This window comes from Trachymyrmex septentrionalis, unplaced genomic scaffold (assembly GCF_001594115.1).
Source record: "Trachymyrmex septentrionalis isolate Tsep2-gDNA-1 unplaced genomic scaffold, Tsep1.0 scaffold44, whole genome shotgun sequence".
Classification (NCBI taxonomy): Eukaryota; Metazoa; Arthropoda; class Insecta; order Hymenoptera; family Formicidae; genus Trachymyrmex; species Trachymyrmex septentrionalis.
Window position 1 is genome coordinate 1,365,316 of NW_017305611.1, and position 21,110 is coordinate 1,386,425.

A 21,110-nucleotide genomic window follows, 5' to 3' on the forward strand; every position below is an offset into this window, starting at 1 on the left:
TGTAAAAAGATATTTAAATTTCTTATACTGCATTAATTATACCACAAAACTTATTATAAAAAATTCAAAGCAGAGTTTTAAAAAATTGAAGAATAATGATGCTTTTTAAAAGCATATTCTTTTTTTTTATGTAAAAGCCCAGTAAAAAATACCTGTTGTTGAGAAACAAAAAGTTATTCCACTGCGTATTTATCATGTTGTATGTAAAGAGAGGAATCGCCCAATTTCCGATATATATCATTAAAATAATTTTACGTAAAAAAGGACGCGAGTAATTGGACACGTCTTAGTTTTTAAAAAGCTTTTTACAGTTTACATATTGAACATAGCTAGTTTTAACGAATATGCAAGTTTTTATATCTCTAAATATAACTGATTTAATTTTGCGCTCCACTATAACTGCGCTTGACTTTTATTTGTTCTGTACGATTTTCTTTTGATATTGAATATGCAATATCAGATTTATTTTATGTTACAGTAATTCGATACGACATTGTACATATACGACACCGGCATAGCAGTAATAGCAACTGATCCGACGACACTAGTTAACCTATTGGCCTGGACCTGCACGAGGCTATCTTGCAGTTGCAATGCAAGCTACCCGACTGGACACACGAAATTGTCTCGTATGCAAACTTTGTCCGGATCTGATTACAAACAGTCCCCATCGCCTTCGCAAGCAGCAGTTCCTGTATTAACAACATCGAATGTATAAACTTCTGTTTTAAACACAAATAAGAGAGAAGAAAGTCATTTTCAGTCAGAGCAGGTCTTGATGCTTAATATTCATACGATAAATACAATCAAGTTCAATTAGGTTGTAAAAAATAATTTCACAATTAAATTACTTGTTCGTCGATTTATAACAATATCATCCAAAAAAACCTGTAAATAGCTTATTGCGAAAAATGTCACCTCAGCTGGGATTTAACTTTATTTTAACCTGCCACTTCTCTATAGCCGCACATTCATACGTTGAAAAAAAAAAAGGAGAAAGGAAAATTTTCCGATAAATCCAGATCTACGAAAATCAAATCATAAGCGTTGAGATAAAAGAGAAATCTATTTTTCCCTTAATTGATACGCTCTCGTATTCATAGCGTTATACACGTCCTTTCAGCGCCGTGCCTGTACTTTGGTAGCAGGTGTGATAACGCCCTGCGAGTCACGGCCGATATGAATATTCGATACGCGCGGTTCATTCGTTGGGTGCATCAAGTGTGAAATCAGCGAGTGCCATCGCGAGGGGGTGAACGTACTAAACTGAAAAATCGGCACCTCGGGACAGGCGAGATCGTTTATATGAGGGACGCTCGGTGAACAGTTATAAAATATCAAATTTAGAATCAATTTTTTTTCTCCCTAAATTGATACAAAAACCAAATGATGAAATAAAGTCAGGATATATAAATAAATTGCAATCATAGAATTAAAATATCTCGATTCGAAACAGAATATTGTTATGAGTAGGAGATTATAATGCATTGTTAATATAATCCTCGTTCAACAAATTAAAGTATTCAACGAAAATAAAGTGTACTTATCGACTCTTAATTTTTCGCTTCAATTCTCCGAATGGTAATTATAATTACAGAAGATTTAAACTTCGTATTATGTACAATTTAATCCTATATTGCAGTGTACGTGCAACAGGACGAAACAAACGATTAGCCGTAAGCAAATAAACCGTAGCCAATAAAATAAGTAGATTAAAACTCGTGCTCCGATAAACTTAATAAGGACAGCAGCATGTCATATTGTAATTGCATTGTCATAATTAAAAAATTCAATATTGTCGATCGAAGAGTAGCAAAATCATATCAAATCAGAATAACGAAACGTTTAAATATTTCCTTTTCAAGTTTTATTTTCTCCATACGCTTATACATTTACGGAAATCAATTTTTTAATAATGCAGAAGATAACGTATAGATCGAAATGAACGGAAATAGACGAAATATCGGACATCATAAATAAAACGGTCATAACTTGATGGATGAATTAAATAATAATAATATAAAATTTATCAAATCATTTTCTTAAGCAAGATCTTCTCACAGGAAGTGAGAAGTTCATTAAATATTGCCTTAAATCAACAAAAATACATATTTTTCATAGATTAATTATCCCTTTTTTGACACCACAGATGTAATAGGAACAGACTGCGCACTTTTATGAAATTGTCACTATCGCTTTAGAAAGAGTGAGATGATTTGAAAAATGCGTTTCTCTCTTTCTATCTCTATCTTCACTGCTACTTTTTACTATTGCTGTTTTTCTTATTTGTATTATTTTATATCTTCTGTTTCTTTTTGTTTTCTTTAATTTTTTACACTTTTGTTGCTAATTGCTCTGTTTTAAAGTTTTTAGACGACTTACTCTCAAACTAAAATAAATGCTCAATCAATCAATCAATCAATTTCTCTCTCTCTCTCTCTCTCTCTCTCTCTCTCTCTCTCTCTCTCCCCCCTCTCTTTCTCCGTCTCTCTTTAAAGTATCGAGTTGAAAAAAATGTTTGCGGACTACTGGATGGGGGAAATATCCACTGAATCTGCAAGTACGGATTATAGGACTAAGATACACCAATGTACTGGTCGTTTTGACTGTACGACGGAAAAATTACCGTTGCGATCTCACGTGCGTCATTACTTTTTCCCAGATTCGCGAGGACATGCATCAAGGATAATTCACGCATTAGGGGGTGCGCTTATGGCGTTCTTGCGGCCTATGGGCATGCCATCACGATTTCTAGCACAATGCGCTATTCTACTGTGATAGATATACAGCTGTAATGCCGCGCTGCCATCCCCTTACCACCGACCCTTCCACCCGACGGCTCTATATTAACCCACGAGTGCACAGACACGAATACCTATACGCCCTATACGGACACAGCGACGTGACAATACACGCCGGGATACGCGTGCATTAATATGTAGATGCGTATACGTGTGCGCACAGCCGTCTGAGAATTCCTACTATTCATATGTAGATGCGTCTTGCGTCATTTTGCTTGAAAAACCGCCAAGTACTCCATTACCGTCCAAGCGTTACGTTGCTTTACGGATATGCCCGTTATATCGCGTCGGCAGTTAATTGAATGCGACGGATTATACTTTCAAATTATTGCTAATTACGTTTTAGCGTCGTTAATATGGTTAACCCCGTGGAACGGCGTGTAAAAAGCCTTTCTTTGCGACGCGCGGATTATCGTCTATCTCTGTTTGTCCAGGGCTTTCGGCTATCGCATTTTCACGTCAGTCCACGTCAACATGAGGAAGAAAAACGGTTTTCTGCAATACATATTCCAATTTCCCCCATCATTTCAAATATTATATTTATAACACTTACAACAATGGCTGGCAGTCACCGTCGATTACCGCCAGCGGTTTTCGTTTCAATTAAATCAATTATCACATTTCGAGAGAGCTGCGGATATTTTATTAAAAGGCAAATAACGTACACATTCGCGTGTGTGTTCGCGAGGTATTACCGCGTAGTTCCGGTTAAAAAAAATTATATACATGTATATAATGATGTAGTGTAAACACAAAATTAATTAATAAGTTTCCGAAGTGGAGCAAGCGTTCGTTACATCATTCCGCGATCCAATTAAGTCGGATCAATATCACGATTATTAATTTATTCATCGGAGTTAGAAATGCCCGCTCTCGGTATACACGCAACACAGGCCGTTGTAAAATTTTAATGACGTTCAAAGTATACGTCGAGATGCGGCATCCCGCCGAGAGTCACGATGACAGGAACGATGGAGGGCTTTATGTGTGGGGAGAAAAAAAAAGCCGAGAGAGCACCGCTCTCCCTCTTCGGCCCCGGAGCGCCGGTGACCTTTTAGTACAAACCGGAAGTAAGGGTGGTGCTCGTGACAACACACAATCGCGACGCGACGAGGGTCGTTCAACTATAAACGACCACTACAATTACGGAAACGCGCGCTAGGGCCTCTCGACTGGTTAAAGCTCTGCACCGAATAATTAAATGAATATACGCTACCATTTCGGATTTCCCTTTATTTCGCCATACGTTTAGCACGCGCTCGTGACCCGCAGTCACATTTCCCTAAAAAGAGTTTCGCTGTAAACTTACTGACAAAGCTGAAAAATTAACAGATTGAAGGAAAATTCCTAAAAGTTACCGTGAAATATATGGTATAAATATAACGTTACAATAATACGAACGTATTAAATAATTACATGGAGTTTATTACTATTCTCTATTGTTTGATCGTTTTAATTTCTCGTAAAAAATATGCATGCGATTTCGTAGTGAAAAATCATTGATACTCATATTATAGGTTTCTTAAAGAGATACCTCCTTATTTCTTGGAAATTAACTACTGCACTTTATTAATATTGATAACAATATGATCTGTTTTTTTTAAACAACATAAAGTATGCACATAAATGAATGAAAAATGTTTTATGTAGAAGTAAATGAAAAGATTCTAGAAAATTTTGTATACATTTACTTGTAAGTATTTTGTAAAGGTAACCTCCTGTGAAAAAAAAAAAGAATATATAACATTACTGCCTACTGTGTCAGTTTTGGAGCCCACTTTGTCAGATACTAATTTTTATTTATCTTAGTTCAATTATTGCAAAATTGTATAAAGTATTGTAAAAACTGCTATATTATCTGATAAAAAAACACTTTTTAGATTGTATTTATTTTCCTAAAGCTTGACTTTCAACTTTTGTTTACGAAATATTGTCCAAAAACAAGGTAGTATGTTAATATCGGCGATCTTCTTCTATTAAGAAGATATCTACTAAGAATCTCCGTTTAATTGCTAATTAATAATAGATGTTAAGACGATCATTAGTAAATAAACACTAAATGTAAGCTAACGTTTAAGGAAATTTTGTCATCTTTGCAGGATCCATTTGCGTGATGAAGTGCATCGATAACGAAGGGTGGCTAAGGTATTAGCATCCTTCCAGACAATTCCGAACGGCCGCGTTCCATGGGCTGGACGCCATGCAGAAATTAAACCAATTATGCCTGTCAATTTGTGTACGCTCTGGTGGCATAATCATAGCACTCGAATCCCGTGCCACGTTGTTTGACCATTAGCGGGTATACCGGCTGTCAGCGTGCCGTTCCTATCAAAAGGACCCTCGGTATCCTACGTCGCATTTGCACTGCCACCGTTCTGTTTCGGTTTTGGTGCCAAAATTAATCGGTCGAGTGCTTAAATTGAAATCGCGGAAAATAAAATAATAAATCAAAAAAAAATTAGTAGCATACAAGTGCGACACTAAGATCTTTCGACATTTTCTTTTTAAAGATAAACATTTATCTGAAAGAAAAACAAAAATGGTAAGATAGCATTTTATCATTTACGTGTATGTAAATAGATCTAATTTAATTAAAATAGGAAACTTTTAATTAGCAAATTATCGGTGCAGTAAAGTTTTAATTATTTTCTTCATCAAGCGGAGCTTGAAATTTTAGCTAGTATAAAAACCGAACGTAACTTGCAAAATTTTCCTTGCTACGAAATTGCTTATAGCATAAATTTTTAAATACTTCAGCAAAATCACTCTCTTCGTATATAAATTATTTTCAAGCTCAGATCTAATGGATTGATCTATATTCGTTCCACATCGCATTTCCTGAGTAAATCCCTTCTAACTCGATCTCAAAGATACGTATTGAGTAAAATCGCGCCGACGTTTCTTACGTGATCGATGGCGAACAATAACACGGAACGCGCGCGGTCTCGCCCAATTTGGCCGGGCACGGCCATAAATTCGCGAACGGTCTCGACAGGGCCCTGTCGGCCGAGTGGATAGTGGTACTCGCGTTGGACATCCGTTTCGCGACGCGCGAGAGGGACAGAGAGACGGAGACCCTATTCGAGGAGCGCGTACTCGAGGCACTCCATCAGCTGCTCCTCGAGTAGGCTTTCGGCATCAAAGCGGCTCGTCCCTCAAACACGCTGGTAATGGGTCAGACTCGCTCGAGTGTCGTGGCTCTTGGAATCCCCTTGTCCTCCTGGGCTAGGGCTTTCAGACCGGGCCTTCCTCCCCAAACCAACGTTCAGTTCCCCAGTCGCTAACCGCCGTACCAAACCGCCAACCCGCCCCCGCTTGGCGTACATGACCGCCAGTCTCTCCCTCCCCCTGGGCTTTCCGGGCACACGTATTAATGCAGATTTCATTATGCACGCTGCCGACGCCTAGAGCCGTGATTCAGCGTACCCTGCCGTCAAGTGTTTACGCGGCCAAGATGCCGCCGCTGCAGCTTGAATTATTCGCATCCCTTTGACGCCAGGGAACTATACGGAGCCCTTCACCGCCGCTGATTAATCGCCCAGCTTTTTAACGCGCCGTTGCCGCTAACGACACCACTGTTACATTTGAATGCAAATCGTGCAACGTGCTTGTGCAGCGCACGTAGCCGCGCACGGGACTGTTAGCTCTGTCTGATGGATCATCAATAAAAAATGTTTATTTCTTTGCAATAATGCGAACGAGCTAAAGAATAAAATGTCTGATAAAAAACTAATCTACATGGATATAAAGTTTGTCTTTTATTTCTGCACTCGAACTTTTCCTCTCGCGTTTTCATCAAATTCCAAATCCTATTTATATACCTATTTAACTTGACTAAATTTAATTCGTAATAATTATTTGATTCAAGTATTTATATATTTAAGTTAAAATATACATGAGTCATGTCATGTTGTTTGTTTTAATTAACAAATATTTGTCTGATAGCCCGTGACCACCGAATTTAGTTGAATCAACTAATATTTTTTTTTTTTGCAACAGCAACTTTTCTCTTAGTGTGGAAGAGCTAAAAAGTAAGTACTTCTAATAAAAAAAAATGTATCTATATGGATATCTGGAATTTATTCTTTATTCCTGCACTGAACTAAAACTTTCCTTCCTCCTTTCACCAAATTTTTAAACATACACCTATTTCACTTCAAGTACCGAAATGTAAATTAGTCCAGCTGTAAAAAAAATGAGCTCGTATAATTCTCGGCGGAGTTACATTGGCATATTATTAGAATTTCAATTTTATAATCGCAAGGGACGACAATTAGAGATCGCGATTTGATATTTAATTTTACGGTACGGTCCGTATGTACCGGTGTTTCAATGAAAGCGATCTCTTTCGAAATTGAGCGAACAACTTTTGTCATCAAATACACAAACATCTATTGAACACACGGTATTATATGGTACAGTACCTAGCATAATATACCGTGGGTACCGATGCCGAATGTAATTGTGTTTGCTTTCCCCGCTGGGAGTACTGAATTAATGATCAATAAACATGCTATGCTCTCTTTATTGACTATAATGTCATACACCGTGCGATTATCGTCTGTTATATTTATCTACCTAACATTCGCACCTTTCCAGACTACCTCCAGGGCTCCTGAAATTCTCCGGAAGTAAAATGTTTGAATGCATTATTATTTAATTAAAAAATATCCTGCATTTGGCACAAAATAATTTTACGAAAATTTATGTGCGATAAAATAAGATTCTCCCTCTCCAAGAGTCCCTCATATTCTTTTGTATTTTACCTCATAAAAATTATCTTATAAAAATAATCCTTTTTTTTTAATATAATTTTGACGTCTTTTTCTTTACTTAATGACAAACCTTCTTCAGTTGAGATCGATTCGGCAAACGGAAAAGTACACGGGATCTACTCTTCTTGCAGCTATCAAATTAATTCACATGTGCTGTCGCATAGTCGGTGTTCTATATAGAAGAGCGGCGTAAGCTAGATGAGGGGGGTGGTGGACCGTGCGATGGTAAATGACTAGCTTTGATTCACGACGCCATTGAAAGCCCGTTCCTCACCGGGGACGCAAGGATATAATGGCCAGCCATATTTGATGCTTTTCCTGGTTGTCTTGCAAAACAGCAATGCATTCGTAACCCTTCTCTCCCTGTAGCGCACTAAATCATATCGAATTTTAATAGATACGGAAAAGAAAGGGAAAAAATACAATTTACACGTACGTATTCTATTATACATCGCGTGCTTTTTCTTTAGCGCGCGATTTGTTGGAAAATCTATGCTCCGCATATCAAGATGGAAACCATGTATTCGGATGCCTGTGCACGTCGAAATAAAAATACACTTCTAAAACTCGGAAACTGCATATCTAAATTCCTCGTGTCTTGAACTAGATGGTATTCAACATTCTTCCATTCACGTATCGCGCCTGATATCACATGCACACATTCGGAAGAATATATGAGATCGATATTCCCTGAATTTTTCCTCGTATATCTTATATATCATGCTTTTGAAACGAATTGGAAAAATAGGTTTTATCTCTAAATAAAGATAGCTTTATCGATGTTATGAAGTAGCTCGAGAAAGAATCTTAAAAATTATTCTATCGTAATATTATTTTCGTCAATAAAAAATATTAGAAAAACATTTCTCTTGAAAATTATTTAATAAATGGTTTATATTTCATAAAGATTTATTTTATTTGTGCTTCTATTTTTATTTATTTCATTTATACATTTATGTATTTCATAAAAAGCTACTTTTATCAGGATTTCCGCAAATTGAATTCTACGTAAAATGCATCAATAAGCAAGATTGTATCTGGTTTTAAATAAAATTAATCATTAATGTAAAGTAAAAGTAAATAATAATAATAAATGGAAAAAATTTACTAATATGAATAACAAAAATAAGCGAAAAAAATCTTATTTGACCAAAGTGATTCTTGATGCCTATACCAAGAAAGATTTCTGATTGAAAATAAACATATCAATCAGAATTTTGATTAACTCAACTAAAATTATAATAGATTCAACCAAAAAATTTGCAACTAGACTCTTTCCAATGTAATAATATTTTTAAATGAATTTTACAATTTCCAATTAATGCAAACAATTACGCATAGATTAATTTTCTATTTGAAATTAATTAAATAAATGACATATTTTAATACATAAATAAATAAATTTTTATAAGTCATTTTTTTAAATTCAATATATGTAGTATACTGTAAATAAACGATTTATTACGACTTAGAAGCTCGTTTATGTAACAGTGTCTGCAGTATTTAAATTAAATTACCATTAATGTTTGTAACTCATTACCGCTGTCTGAGGGGATTTTGCGACCAGGAAGTTGATTATTATTGGTATATTGAATTTTACGTACACCGAGTTTTAGTAAATGAGAAATCCGTGTATTAGTCGTATCATCGATTCGACATCTTACAAATGCATTTAGACTTCTTGATTATCGATTCTCAATAATTACCTCTGGTTGCGCGGATTCATTAATCTGCCCTTTTTAGTCATTAAGAAAAAAGGGATAGGAAAGTATCCTTCGATCTGTATTTACGAGAAGTGCTAATCGATATTGCATTTCCGCCGATTTAACCGCGCTCGCGCGCTTTCGGAAGTTTAATTTTTTAGCAGACTTGGTAATACCGCGCTCGTGTGGAATCCGTTCGGCTGCATCCCGCCGCGAATTTTTCCATCGCAATTTATCTTTCAAAGAATATCGGGTTGGCTTCTATTTTTTATCATCCGATGTCGCGCTTATTTTCTTCATATATCGATTTTTTCACAAAGCGGATTTTAGAAATTTTTAAATGGATCTTTTACGATTTCATTTATAACAATTGTATCTAGAAAAGTTAGCAGAACGTGAAAATGTATTATAATATAAGGTTGCAATCTCAAAGAGACAAAGATAGTAATAAAGTCATCATCCGCTTTTAGGAACTTATCGTATAAATAATGGCTGACTGCGCTATTATTTTATTGTATAAATAATGGCTGATTGGGCTATCATTTTATGGATTTAAGAAAATTGGATTGGAAAGATGGAAGACTGAATGAGTTGCTTCCGAGAGAAATAAATGGGTCACAGTTAATTGGGCCGCCGGCATGTCCCGTTTATCGAATGTTTAATTTGTCTCGTTACGATGCCGGCACGTAATTAATTTCAATTAATTATATCGTCATTCCCGGGTCATCCTCCGCTCTCATTTTACGGCAATGATTCTACGTACAGTTTATTCGCGAATAAAATCACGTACGCCAATATGTAAAGTTTTACGAGAGGGCCGTGAGCGCCGCGTGCCCGTGTCACAGACGCGGTCGCCGACTGCATTGCGGTTATAATTAATTGGCAAACTGCAAATTACATGATAATTCTAATTATTTGTCGCTTTGTAAAGCGATTGCTAGGATAATGGTATGATTAGAATTTCATGATTGTCTGTACCGCGCGTTTGTGGCTACCGGAACTGAAAATCCTGGGATTGCAGCATGTAAGTATCGTTTTACTTGTACATACTGCCATAGGATAAACTATATAATTAGTTAATAACGTAGATAATTGCGCGAACTTATGAATGTCTCTCAAATCTTAAAAATATTTCTGCTTTACCAACTTTGTCGCAAAGTATACTTATTTCTTATGAAATTCAATATATTCTTGTAACATCTTTAATGATATTCTACCAATTACTTCTTAAATGAACGTTCTTGCTAGATGAGATACAGAACTTCCAAGAAAGTATAAACTTTAGGCGATAAAATTTAACTTGCGAAAACTTGAAAAATTTATTAAATTGGAAAGCGCACATTAACTCTGGAGAATCAATTGTTTTTCAATAGTTAATGTGCTAAAAGCGGATATTTATATTAACTTCGATATCAAATTTTTCATTATTGCAAATTGGATAAGGACACTGATTTCAAAATCAATTGAATGTGAATCATTTCAAAGCATAAATTAGCAATCAGCTGTTTCGATGTAACGATTACTTAAAACGCATTTTACGTATCAATTTTGAAATTAATTTCGATTTCTGCCTCACACAACTCTACTATAATGGCTTCTCCAAAAGGAAAAAAGAATTCATTATGAGCGATGCGGGTACTGAAAAGTGCATTGATTTATAATTAACATAACATTCGACCTGATTCGATTTCCGAAATAGATTCTCTCTTTGTGAATTGCATCTATCTGTTAAAATATGCAAGCACTTTTAAAGGCATCGCAAATCTGCGATTCAATTATCTAGTAAAAATACTTTCTCTTTCACTTATTAGCTTCTTTAATCCCTTTCTCATTAAGGATTAACGTCAGGAATAACCTGCGTGTATTCAGCTTTGCAAAAAATGTAATGGACATCTATGGGATTGCTACAAAAAGTCATTCAATTTTATATTTATGAATACAAAAATTTAACAAAAGAGTGACGGCAGAAAGACTGTTTTTTCGCTCATTTTTGAACCTCGAATTTCAAACTTTTTGATATGCCAAATAGTATATACTATATGATGTAACATTAATCCTAGAGAAATTTTAAGACGAGCATAGGCACGGTTCCGGAGATATGAAAGGATGAAAGTGATGGTTTCTCACAACCTATGAAAGTAAACGAAACTCTTCAAATGTCCACATACCAAGGAATAAAATATATATTTAACAAAGTGAAACATATTGTTTCTTATAGATTTTTTTACGCCAGATTCAAATATGACGTTAGTTTTCGTCTAGCATGAAAATTCCCCGAGATAGATGGAGTTGAAGTGACACTTGACGCCGCCTCTCACAGATCGGGGTGCTTTTTTAATGTCAGCCCCCTTGCCTCCCACAGATCGGGGTGCTTTCACCCCCTTGTATCTCCGGAACCGTGCCTATGCTCATCTTGAAATTTTACTGGGATTAATGTTTCATCCAATAGTACTATTATATTTGCCATAAAAAAGTTTGGAATTTAAGATCCAAAAAATAGGCAAAATTTGCCATCACTCTTTCCAAATTAAAATGTACAGTTTTTCTATTAAAATTAATCAGCATATTTAATTATGCAATTACTTCGCTTTCATTAAAATATAGATTTTGTTTACGATTTTATTGGGCACAACGATATCGCGATATATAATTGACTGTTACTAATTCAAGTACAATTAAAATATGATACTACGTAGCCAGAATACTTTTGATATTGTTTATTCTACTCACTTCAGCGGGAAAAGCATAGTTATTAATACGATGCTCGGAACCATGACCATCGTCCATCCCATAGTGAATATATATTTCTTCAAACTGATAGTGATAAGCGAGAGGGCCACCCGTTATATTGACTCGTATCTTCGCTTCCCTGTCTGCTCTGAATACCAGGAATTGCCCAGTATTATGTAAGTGTCCGGAAATCTGAAAGCAAAATTGATTGTAGTTTGTTAGTATCAATAACAAACTTGGTCAACAGAATGCAATATTAAATAGATTCAGACAGCAGTCTAATTGCATTAATTGATTGATATTGCAAATGAAAAGAAAGTTCGTTATGCAGAAAATTAATTCGTATCCTCTTGAGTAATAACAAAGTGACAGTAAATGTTTAAATTGTTATAAATATTATTGGAAAAATTAAATAAAAAAACTTTTAAGTTTAAATAATATTTAAAAAAAACAAGTCGTTAAATTTACAAATTATAAGGTCATATATCATAGGCTACATATAGTTTCGGTATAAATTCATTTTAAATAAATCTTTTTACCAGACTTTTGTTGGTGATAATGTAAAGAATTTTTAACACTAATCTGATGCACTTTAGAACGAGAATTGCAAACAATGAGAGATTCGCATGCCTTATCGTAATGAGTTGCATAAGAGCGCGGTTGCAAAGATGTCTACAAGAAAGGGCGGCAACTCGTCGTCCGCGGGATAATTGATTAGGCATTTAATTGGATGGAATAGCAAAACCAGACACGGTGCCATGTCGCACAGGAGCTCCGGCAAAGTGCAAGACGAGGCCGGAGAAGTCCATTTTCTTGTACGTCGCCGAGAACCTGAATTATGGCGTTATCAGTTAGAAATAATGAGGTAACCTCGGGGAGAAGCCACCCGCGGAAGACACGTCGGCAAAAGTCGTCCGGAGATAACTTATTATTTTGCAATAGATTTTTGGCCCCTTTGACCTCCTTTCCCTACTCCAATCCTTCTTGTCTTCCGCGCACAACGATTCTTTCCCTCTCCATCTCTTTCTCGCAAAACTTACTACATTAATATAGAATCTTTCTAAGATATCTTGTACTCAATAAAAGCTGACTCCTACAGAAACTAAAGCCAATATTTCGTTACATGTAAAAATATTTTTTAATCTTTTATCACTTTTTAGAACAAATTTAATAAAATGACAAATCATTTAGGTACGATAAATTATATTATAAAAAAAATATATATATATAAATTAAATAAATACGTGTAAAAATTATATAATTTATAGCAAAAATGATATAATTCATAAATATATAAAATTGTGCGTTTGAAAAAAATTAGTACTGTTGTGTCTGTAAATATATACTTTATATTTAGAAACGGAAAATTGTTGTAATTTTACATGTAACTTTTTTTTACAATGTACAAGTTACAATAATTTTGTATCGCATATTTCAATGAACGCATAATTCTCTCTAAATTTAATTAATCCCACATCGATTGTTACTCTCTCACTTCCTCATCGCTGTTTCCTCCCAAATTCATTAAGATATGGAAGAGTGGCGACTCTCCTTACGATGACAGAGAGAAATGAACATGAACAGGCGGCGCGACGGCTTTTCGCCGACGCGTAGAGGAGAGTCAATGGTGCATAATTCATTATTTCGCGATAGATTTCCACCCTCCAGTCGCCAAGAATTATTCGTCCGTCCCCCTCGTCTTTTTCGTTCGCTCGAGTTCCTTTTTCTCTGGTACCACCGTCTCCGAACTTGGGATCAATGGAAGGAGACTCAGTGAGAGACCGGAAGGAAGACTCACAGCGGAACACGGTAGTTCCGCGCGATTTCGAATGGGCACACAAAAGCCGCCCTTCTTTCAACGAAACTCAAAGTTCGGCCGGGAGTGGATCATCTTCCATCCTTACGCCCCCGTCTTGTGAAGCTACCCCTCTCGTCGGTCGTTCCGCAAAGTCGTTCGCCTCGATCCGAACAATCGTCATTGCGCTTTCTGGCCGGCTGCCGTAGAATCCACTCCCATTTTGTTCCCACAGGAGCTGCAGAATTCACGAGCGATGTTGGGTAATGGCGGTCGACGGGAAAGTAGGTGGGAGAGACGTCGAGATATAAGAAGCGCGTGGTGCCAAATCTTCTTAAAGTTCATCGACTTCGCGGCGCGGCGATGTTTCACGATTAATACCGACTCTACCGACAACTTCCTTTTTCAGGTAATAGGAACGCCGGTTGGGAGAAATCATGAGAATAATCGAGTTTCGCAGGAAAGGGTTGAAAGGAGTGGAGGGGAGTGCTTAGTTAAGAGCGCGCTAGACTCTTGATGTAAAGTCTGGTTCCCATGGAGTGTTTACGAGATTGCCGAAACTCGTTAAATCCGTTTTCCATACGGACTGCAATTTCGCGATTACGCTCCAGGAATTCGGGAACTATGAAAAATGGATTAAGTTGCACAGTGTACGAAAGCTGACAGGCGTTATATTTGGCACCTCGAGCTCTCCCACTGCGATCTTTATTCGTGATCGAAGGCCGCAGTAGAAACGAACAATGCCTGGTCGGACGGTGATTGGGTCTTTCCGTTAACCGGAACATTTTTCTCTGCGTAAGCTCTAAAAAAAAGCGTCGTGCTTGAAGTACAGAATGCAAGTGAATCTCTTCCTGGAAACTGACAGAAGAAGGTTGAAAAGTCTTTTTATCTACCCGGACAAATGACTAAAAGACGTCATAGAGGCATCATAAAGGTATCTTTTGGATGACATTTATGTCTAAAAGATATCTAAAAGACGTCGTAAAAACATCATCTAAACATATTGCGTGCTGTCTGAATACAATTTAAAACTTCATAATACGAATTGTATAATCATCTAACCACATCCGCATAATTATTTTGTTGATTCAAGAGATTATTTTCAGATCTGTATTTAGCAGAATTTTTAGATATTTCAGCAAAACCGTGTTCTTTCCGTGTACACCAACCAGCAGAATTGTGCTTCCGCGTGAAACGAAGGAAATCAAGGTAGTCGGAGGATTAGTGGAAATGCCACGAAAGACCTCCAAAAGCCGGTTACGGAGTCCAACATTGTCCGGTAATTAACACGAATCGAGCGACCATCGGAATCGCCTCGCACGCGACTCACGTACGTTCATCCCCCTCCCCCGCTACCCCTCCCCCTGTACTCGGAATGCGAAAAGCTCGCCTCGCTCTCGCGTGCCTCTTTCCCGCACAGTTAACTAACAATCCGCTCTGTTTATAGAACAGTTAAGGTCGTTTCATGCGCCGCGACAGTTTCTTACACCGTATTCTACGATCGGGTTTATCGAAACGTGCCGCTTCAATTATAGCTGCGCCGACCACAGAGGCACGTCCGGGAATTGGCAATTCCGGCGCGACGTAAGAGAACGCGCTCGTTACAGCTTCGATTATAGCAAGTCCGGGGGTATACACATACAATTCGCTAGTTTCGCGAGGGAATTGTTCGTGCGAAGAAACGTACTATGGTATCGACGGGCCGTTAGCAGCGGCTTTAGTGTGCGCCAGAGATAGAAGTAGCTCGTAAAGGCCTGATGCCGTTTCAACCGAAATCTACTCGATCACTTGTTGCAATAAAATTACAGGCAAGTAACACCGATATACGGAATATACTAAAATTTCTAAATTACTTTCGTTACTTGCTAGATTATTTTAAAATCTCTTAAAATTTCTTCATTATAATTATTTACAATTCATTAGATATAATTCGTTGTGATTAATTAAAATTTCTTCAGTATAATTAGAATTAACTATAACTTCAATTTGTGAAACAATGCGAGCCAATTATTTAACTATATTGTTGTTAAATAAATTACTAAAATATTTATGATTGATATGTGCTTTAAATAATCATACATGGAAGAAACAGTCACGGTTGAATTAACAAGATATGTTTGATTAAGCTTTGATATAAGTAAACAGAATTTCTGATGACTAAAATCAAATATTTTGATGTAGGCAACCTTTAGGTATAATATCGGTTAGAGTTTGATTAATGCATACGTAATAATATCCAAATACTCGATTATTATAATTACAAGGGAAAAGAGCATGGTTGAATTAATATGATAAATAAATAGTTTGATTACTGTATACATAATTTAAGTTAATTCAACTAATTCTTTTCAGTGTAAGACCTTTTACTGTTTTACATTGAGAGAAAAAAAATTGTTGGAATTACCATAATTTAACTATAATTTATAGCTATTTTTAGAACAATTATATGTACTTATAATTGTTTGAATCGTGCAAATAATGTGCTATTAATAAGTCTCACATACACTGCTTGAAAATCGTCAGTTTTTTTCTTAACATATTTTTTAGTTATTACTACCACATAAATATTAAATGAAAATTTGAGAATAATTATATTCACTATAATTAATCATTATTTTACCATGCAATTGTAGTCACAAATATCGAAGACTTTTCTCTCTCAGCGTATTTTAATACATTATATCGATTCATACAAAAATCTGACAATTTATGATCTTGGAATAAAATATCGACAATTAAACGGCAAAATCCATTTCATTATATCACCGAATTGCAGCAGATGGGACAATAGCGAGAAGATCCGGATAGAAATTGACCGAGGGGAATTAGGTTTCACCGGAAACGTAAGTTTCTATAGCGAAATTATGGTATCTCTACCGTATCTACGTCTTCTACCGTACTTGAAACGATCTATAGACATTTTCGCGGACTGGCCATACGAACGGGCTCTGAGAGAAAGCGAGAAGGACTGGAAGAGGGACAGAGAGATGAAACGGCTGGAACAAGCTCCGCTGAGCCGAAGACGTACGTTCGACTCCAGGAGGTGCCCGGGCGCGCGGTTCGTTCTATTGTTTAATTTAAGTGCCAAAGTTTTAACCGGGTTAAACGGCGTATAAATTCACGAGGTCCCCTTCCCCGGTTTCGCACGACTTCGTCGTACCAACGGGGGTTGGTCGGTCGGTTGGTCGGTTGGCGTCGACTATGAAACGGCTCGAGACCACGTTTAAATAGCGGGACCAGGCGAGACCAGGTGTGACGTCACAGTGCGGTTTCCGTCGCACAAAGTCCAGCTTCGCTCTCGCCACTCCATACGCTTCGTACAAATCAAGGGTCGAGCCCGAATCTCATCCCTGCCAAAAACTAAAAGATTCGTATTCTCTACGAAAAAGATTCTTCAAAATTATATACAATCTTTGACAAAGAAAGTCATACACACCTAAGTTTAGACATAAGAGCCATTATCTCGAAAACGATGACAAATACGACAATACACGGCTATAGGATTATTTCGATTCCTCCCGACAGAGACTTACGAAAAAGTAAGTATCCTATGTGTCGAGGCTGTATCTACCATTGTTATCAAGAGAACGATTGCAAAGTTTAGACCAGGTATAACTTTTTTTAATCAAAGATATATATATATATAAATATATATATTTGTTTCTTCTTTCACTTTAATTTCTTCATTTTATCTCGCTGCTAACTCAATCCTTTTTCTCCGAACCCCTCTGATTCCCGCTTGAAGTGAAACTTTCGAAAAAACTTTGCGCCCTCTACGTGCTTGCCGCCGCGTGTGATTTCTCGGCGGTTTCACGCCGCTTGTTTCAATGAAAGAGGCGAGGGTCGGCGCGGCGTCGACGCGGTTAACAGCGCGGCAAGAGGCAGGAGAGGATACTTGAGAGAACTCTCTCTAGCGCTTCTCTCATTGCGCGCACACGAAGGGAGGAAGCCGCTTGCTGGAGGGTAGATAAACAATGAAGAGTCCCGTTCGTGGCTCATTTCAAAGCCCGGTGGAATGCATCCGGTGACGTAGCTCGCGCACAGCTCATGAGAAACACGGCTACTGACGGCGACGTGGAAAAGATTGACTCTACGATGAGGGCGTAACAAGAGGAAGCAATGGAAACGAGATCGCGTAGGGTGAGAAGGAAACGATAACGGTGACAAGACGGGGCAAACGATACCTCGAGAGCGCGTTTAAATCTTTTCACGTGCATTTCCGCGGAAGACCACTTTGTGGTCTCGGTCTCTGCGCTCGGCGAAGTCGAAGAATGCGCACTTTTCTCCCTTTCTCTTTTCTTCCGTGAACGAGAGGAAACAGGAACAGGAAGCGAAATAGGTATCACATCTACGACTTCCGCGAGAATAGGATGGGTAGACAAAATAGCTGGTGCTTGCGCTGAATAACGCATAGCACGAACAAATAAGCCAGGACGCTGCACTGATAAAGTTGAAGAAATAAGCGAAACGCATATATAGAATAATGTAAAAGCGAAGCCACGACGTTGGTAAAGTCGCGAAGAAATAAGCAAAACGCGTAGAATAACGTGAAGCCAAGAAAAAGGGAAGTAGAAAAGTTGCGCGAAATTCATCGGTTAAACAAATATATCTAGCACATCGAACTCGTCTTCCGCAAATTTTCTATTAACCTGCTGCATCGTTTTACACGCAAAGCGAAACGTTTGATATTTATCGTTATATTTTAAGCGACATTTATTGAAGCGATAAAGATTGTAAAAGATACGGACGCTCTTTTACCTCACGCCGAGGCGCAACGAAACGCGATAAAAGGAGCCAACATTGACAGACACCGACGTCGCAATAATACCTTCGTCGCAAGCCAGTTCTGGTCGCTTGCATCTGGTACAAAAGAGTTATTGTCACGATCGCGCCGTATTTATTGTGTCCCTTCGCGAGCAATATCGTCGCGCGGGGGTTTTCGGTCAGCGTCTCGCATGGAGAGACTAGCGAAATACGGCGGCGAGACTCTTATCCATCTGCTATACGAAAACCCGTATCCAATGCCGTATCCGAGAGAGGACATTGTCACGGTAGTCGGGCATTTTTCATGTTCGCTTTTCTGAGGAATAACGCCCCGAGACCGCGGCCCATGCCAGTGCGCGGTGCATGTCCCGTGGAAAATAGTGGGAGCACATTGAACATGAGAGGAAAGAGGTGACCATATAACGCTTCGGTGCCGCGATAGAAATATCTTGGTAAAAACGTTACGTTTATAGCACACAGATCGACAGAATTGAACACTGACGGAAAATTTTTTGATACTTGTGACTGTAATTTCATGGTATCGTAATTATAATTATTATAATACTCTATAATGCTAGTAATAATAATCATATTTATTTTTCTAGCAAAATATGTATATAGGTGACGAAAATGACTATATAAATTATGGTTATTGTTAACTAAAATAGTTGCGTTTAACACAATTTAACTATAAATAATAACTATAATTTATAATCATCCTCGGTGCCAACTATTTTTTTTTTAAACATAATCATAAATATAGATAATTATTACTAATATCAGTAATTATGGTATCATGTAATTATTGACACAAATACTAAAAATTTAACAGTAAATAAAGTGATATATTGAACGAAAGTGAGATGAGTTAATTGATAGAAATGAAAGCCATAATAAAGAAACAGCAGAACAAATGTTAGATTTTGTAAAAAAAAAAGTTTGTTTTATCGAGATATTTTTTCATACAAAATACATATAATTTTATAAAGCAAACCAGAAAAGCTATTTGAAAAATATGTATTAAAAAATAGCGCACGTTATTTTTATACATGAATAATAGAGTGTGATATTTTAAGCAAGTAATATGCGTGTTTCATTTTTCTCTTCCGTCGAAATCCCACAATATACTCGCACGTATAATTTTCACTACTCTTTTTTATTCTCTCAGTAAAATTCGAATTATAGAGTTGTATTCCGAAAGCAAAAAAAATATGAATGAGAATATAAATGGAGATGTAAATCGAGCAACGCGCGCGTTACAAGTTCTTCCATTCTACATCGAAAGTTCATACTTCTTTTATATCGAAAGTTCACAGAGACTTTCCGTTCATGCATTTATAAACGGTTTTCGAGCCCTCAATATATTCTTCAATGCGCTCATACTACATGCATGAGTCACTTGTAGTACATGCAAATAGGCGAAAATTCAAAATAACGAATATGTATGTAAGAAATATAATATATCATCTCTAATGAAAAAAATAATAGATGTTTCCCTCAATTACACGATTTTTTCGTATGATTTTCTAAAATTTTCATATCTGGATGTCTTCATTCCGCTGAAAAATTATTAAAAGTTATTATCATCAAATCGAGCCGAGTACAGCTTCGAGCTGCAGACGAGTGGTATGATGAATAAATGTTTCCTTAATGGTAAATTAACGTTCCCCGTGGCTCTTGGAGGCATCCTCACTGATGGAGCGGAAATCAGCGTTAAATAGGTGGCCTCGTAATTAATGGCTTTATTATCGAATCAACGAACTCGGCCAGTGAAAAATGGACAGCGAGAAAGTGGAGCAGCTCTCGCCGGTGAATTCCAAATCCATTACTATCACGTGACAGCTCTGGGAATACTTTTACGGTAACCAACCCGATTTTATCCTTGCTTTTCGCAAGGTGTTTCGAAGCAAATGAATCATTTCCAGCGTTTTAAGTTTAATTTAATACCTGTATTAATTTTGGTTAAAATATCGGCTTAATAATTTGGTGGAAATTTTATCCAGTTTATATAACGCTTCGATGTTAAGTCAATCGCTACACATAACTTTATCTTTTATAAAAGCAAAAAGATATAATTTTATATTTGTATCTGTTTCACAAATTGTGATATAATGTAATGGAAATTGTCATATAATGTAACAGTTCTCTTCCATTTTGCAAAATAAGAATTCCGGTAAATATAAAATTTTAGCATGCATATTATAATAAAAGCTATACAATTATGTAAAATGAAAATTGCTGTTATATTTAACGTTAAACAGAATCATATATTTATTCAGTACGTGAATCGAGTTACATTGTGTAATTATGAAATTTCATTAACGTGTACTGCATTTATTTTTCTAGCTGCGATGCCATTTATACTTCATTTTATTCGAGATAATGTGCACCAGGCTTCAAATAATTAAAATAATTATCATATACTGTTATAATTTTATTCTGACTTATTTTAATTATAAAACGCAGCTATTTATATATATGTACATATATATGTTATACACATCGATCTTACGAGCAAAGCAACTCGATTGCAATACGCATA

At 36.8% G+C, this 21,110-nt stretch overlaps 1 protein-coding gene across 3 annotated transcripts in view; it reads right to left on the reverse strand.

Annotated features, from left to right (window-relative positions):
- Positions 1 to 21,110, reverse strand: part of LOC108751475 (carbonic anhydrase-related protein 10) — a 167,191-nt gene that overhangs the window by 34,774 nt on the left and 111,307 nt on the right. For all 3 annotated transcript variants that reach the window (XM_018491708.1, XM_018491707.1, XM_018491706.1), the window contains exon 4: positions 12,010 to 12,201. In XM_018491708.1, the coding sequence (XP_018347210.1) occupies positions 12,010 to 12,201 (192 nt within the window). The remainder of the gene's footprint in view (positions 1 to 12,009; positions 12,202 to 21,110) is intronic.